We start from the raw sequence: 3,492 nt of genomic DNA, 5'->3' as shown, positions 1-3,492 counted from the left end.
CCTGCCCAGGCGGGTCTCGAACCCGCGGGCTCAGGCAATTCACTCACCTCAGCCTCCCAAAGGCGCGGGATTACAGGCTGAACCACCGAGCCCGGCTTTTCTTATCCTTTTTAAAGGACTGATTTGCTTATCTCTCCGGGTAGCCCAGATTCTCACCTTAAAGTCTTGTCAGGCTGTGCTATACATTTATTCATAACTTAAAGTATAAATTTTGATGTTTTGGTAAGCTTATACAACTGTGTATCCACCACTATCGTTAAAATATAGAACATTTCTATCATCCTAGAAAGTTCCTTTGACCTGTTTCTTAAAATCCTCATCTCTACTGCCACCATCTTTGGACAGGATGGCCACTGATCTACTGGCTGTCACCAGAGTCCTGTGTGTGGTCTAGAGTCTCATACACACAGGACCACCCAATGTCAGTTGTCTGTGTCTGGCTCCTCGACTCAGCATAAAGTTTCTAGGCTGTATCTATGCAGTTGTGTGCATCAAAAGTTTGTTCCTTTTTACTGCTGACTGGTATTCCCTTGTATGAATGAATTATAATTCATTATTATCCAGTGGTTGATGGACATCCAGGCCGCTCTTTGTCTGAGCTTATCATAAATAACCCCATATGACAACGTATGTGATCTTTGGGTGTATGCTTTTATTTCTCTTGGTAAACACCTAAGAGTGGAATTGCTAGTCATATGTACCTTAACTTTATAAAATATATAATATATATCTTAACTTTATTTTTAAAAAGGTGAAATAGGCCAGGCACAGTGGCTCACGCCTGTAATCCCAACACTGAAAGGCTGAGGCAGGAAGATTGCTGGAGCCTAGGAGTTCAAGACCAGCCTGGGCAACATAATGAGACTACGTATCTACAAAAAAAACAAAATTTAACCATGGATGCTGATGTGTACCAGTAGTCCTAGCTACTCGGGAGGCTGAGGCAGAAGGATCTTTTGAGCCCAAGAGTTTGAGGTTGAGTTGAGCCGTGATTGTGCCACTGCACTCCAGCCTGGGCAACACAGTGAGACCCCGACTCAAAAAAAAAATTTAAAAATTGGCTGGGTGCGGTGGCTCACGTCTGTAATCCCAGAACTTTGGGAGGCTGAGATGAGAGAACTGCTTGAGCCCAGGGGTTCGAGACCCACCTGGGCAACTTGGCGAGACCTCATCTCTACAATAATTTTTTTTTTTTTTTTAAGTTGGAGTCTTACTCTCTTGCCCAAACTGGAGTGCCGCAACCTCGACCTGCTGGGCTCCGGCGATCCTTCCACCTCAGCCTTCCAAGTAGCTGGAACTACAGGCGAGCGCTACCACGCCCGGCTAATTTTTGATTTATTGTTGAGATGAGGTCTCGCTAGGTTGCCCAGGTGGGTCTCGAACCCACGGGCTCCGGCAATCCACTCACCTCAGCCTACCAAAGGCGCAGGATTATAGGCTGAGCCACCGAGCCCGGCTAACAGTAAATTTTTTAAAAAATGAGCCAGGTGTGGTGGTGTGTGCCTGTAGTTCAAGCTACTTGGAAAACTCAGGTGGAAGGATTGCCTGAGTCCAGCAGGTTGAGACTGTGATGGCCATGATTGTGGCACTCCAACCTGGGCAACAGAGTGAGACTCCAACTCAAAAAAATAAAAAATAAATAGTCACTGCACCGCTTCCATTCCCCCAGCAATGCATGAGAGTCCCATGTGCTCTACACCCTAACCATCACTTGTGATGTCTCATTGTGTTTTAATTTGCAGTTTGAGGGGCAATCTTTAAAGGATAAGCATATTTTCAGCCTTTTAGTCATTAGATCAGGAAGTGTTAAAATGTTAGGTGGAGAGGAAAATGAAGCAAGATCTAAAATAAGAACATGAACAGATACAGCTGGTGTGCTCTTCACATTGCAGAACGCTGAAGAAATATTGTTATAATTATCCACAGAGACCAAGGGCACGGATTCTGGATTCAAATTCCAGCTCCATTGCTTGCTTGCCGTGTGACCTTGGACAGGTTACCTATTCACTCTGTGCCTCACTCTCCACATCTATGAAATGGGGATAATAATAGTACTCACCTCATAGTACTTTTGAGATAACTAAATGACTTAATAGTTGATGTCATATTATCGTAAGTGCTATGAGAGTCATTATTATCACTACCCCTATTGTTGAATTTATTATTATTCTAAGCTGGGTGCTGTGGTGCCTGCCTGTAGTCCCAACTCCTCAGGAGGCTGAGGCAGGAGGATCTCTTGAGCCTAGAGATTCGACATTAGCCTGGGCAATATATAGAGCAAGAACTCGTCTCTAAATACATATATATGTGTATATAATCATATATTAATAATATGTGCTATATGTTATACAGAAATAATATATAATTATATGGTATATAGTATTATTAAATTACATATAATAATATTATATGGTCTATAGTATTATTAAATTACATATAATAATATTATATTGTCTATAGTATTATTATATGTTATAATAATGCTAAGTCCTCCTGTCAATTTCCCTGGGAGGCGTGATTATTGTGACCACCACAAGGGGTCAGGCCCCCGCGCCTTTCATTTGCCAAACCGCGCTGTGTCCGCGGGCGTGGGATGGGGACCAAGGGAAGGTCTTCTGGGCCCCAGACGTCCAGCCTCTCCCCCCCCGCCCTAACCCGATGAGCCCCGGGAGCTCTCCAGCCTCTCTTCCGGAAGACGCGCTCTCCTCCCGCAGGGAGGGGGGGGGGCGCCGGACGCCGGGACGGGCGGGGCTGAGCCGCAGCCAAGGTTCGGGTCTCCGCGGGTTTGCAAACGGGCTGAGGGGCTCAGAGTCTGCCTAGAGGGGCTTTCCTCTGCCCCGTTTCTCGCAGCCCACCGGCAGCCCGGACGTCCAGGGTCCCGCGCCCGGGGCCCGGCCCCAGGTGAGCCCAAGCCGCCGCGGCCGCCGCCTGGGCGCGTCAGCCTCGCTCTCTGTCCCTTCATTCACCTGTTGGTCAGTAGCCCGCAGGCCCGCAGCCGCTGCGGATGCGCCAACAACTCGGGAGTGAGCTGAGCTCGCCTGGCTGCAGGAGGGACCCTGGGTCCCCGACGACCGTGAGCTTGCGCTTCGGAGCGGCGCACCCGGCAGAGGGTGCTTCCCTCGCCCCATCCTGTTCCTGCGGGGCCTCAGTTAATTCCAGGATCAACAGGACTACTAGGCTGCTGAGATCCTGGGCATGGACGTGCGTGGGCCCAGGACGTCCCTGTCCAGCCCCCCCCCCCCCAGCTTTTGTATGCAAAGTGTTTCTAACTCTTAATTCGTTTGAAAATATCTTTTAAGCGCCTCCTCCGTGGCGCCCGCAGCTCCGGCGAGCTCAGAGCCCCCCCCCACGCCCCGCCCCGCCCCGCCCGCCCTCAGGCCCGGCCAAGCTGCCACCACGTGCAAAGCGCGGGTGAGAGAGTCAAGCGAGGACCGGGTCCCCGAGGCCCGGCAGCCCCCTTGACCCCGGGACGGGCGGGCGGGGGGCCGGGCG

The 3,492-nt window shown here is 50.0% G+C and overlaps 1 protein-coding gene across 1 annotated transcript in view; it reads left to right on the top strand.

Annotated features, from left to right (window-relative positions):
• Positions 1 to 2,658: 2,658 nt before the first annotated feature.
• The window catches only part of CRYGN (crystallin gamma N), a 19,394-nt gene continuing 18,560 nt past the window's right edge, over positions 2,659 to 3,492 (top strand). The window contains exons 1-3 of the mRNA XM_021706267.1: positions 2,659 to 2,767; positions 2,851 to 2,901; positions 3,300 to 3,411. Of these exons, the coding sequence (XP_021561942.1) occupies positions 2,659 to 2,767; positions 2,851 to 2,901; positions 3,300 to 3,411 (272 nt within the window). The remainder of the gene's footprint in view (positions 2,768 to 2,850; positions 2,902 to 3,299; positions 3,412 to 3,492) is intronic.

This window comes from Carlito syrichta, unplaced genomic scaffold, assembly GCF_000164805.1.
Source record: "Carlito syrichta isolate Samal-C Ts95f unplaced genomic scaffold, Tarsius_syrichta-2.0.1 Scaffold315400, whole genome shotgun sequence".
Lineage (NCBI taxonomy): Eukaryota > Metazoa > Chordata > Mammalia > Primates > Tarsiidae > Carlito > Carlito syrichta.
This window is presented reverse-complemented; position numbering and strand designations above follow the sequence as displayed.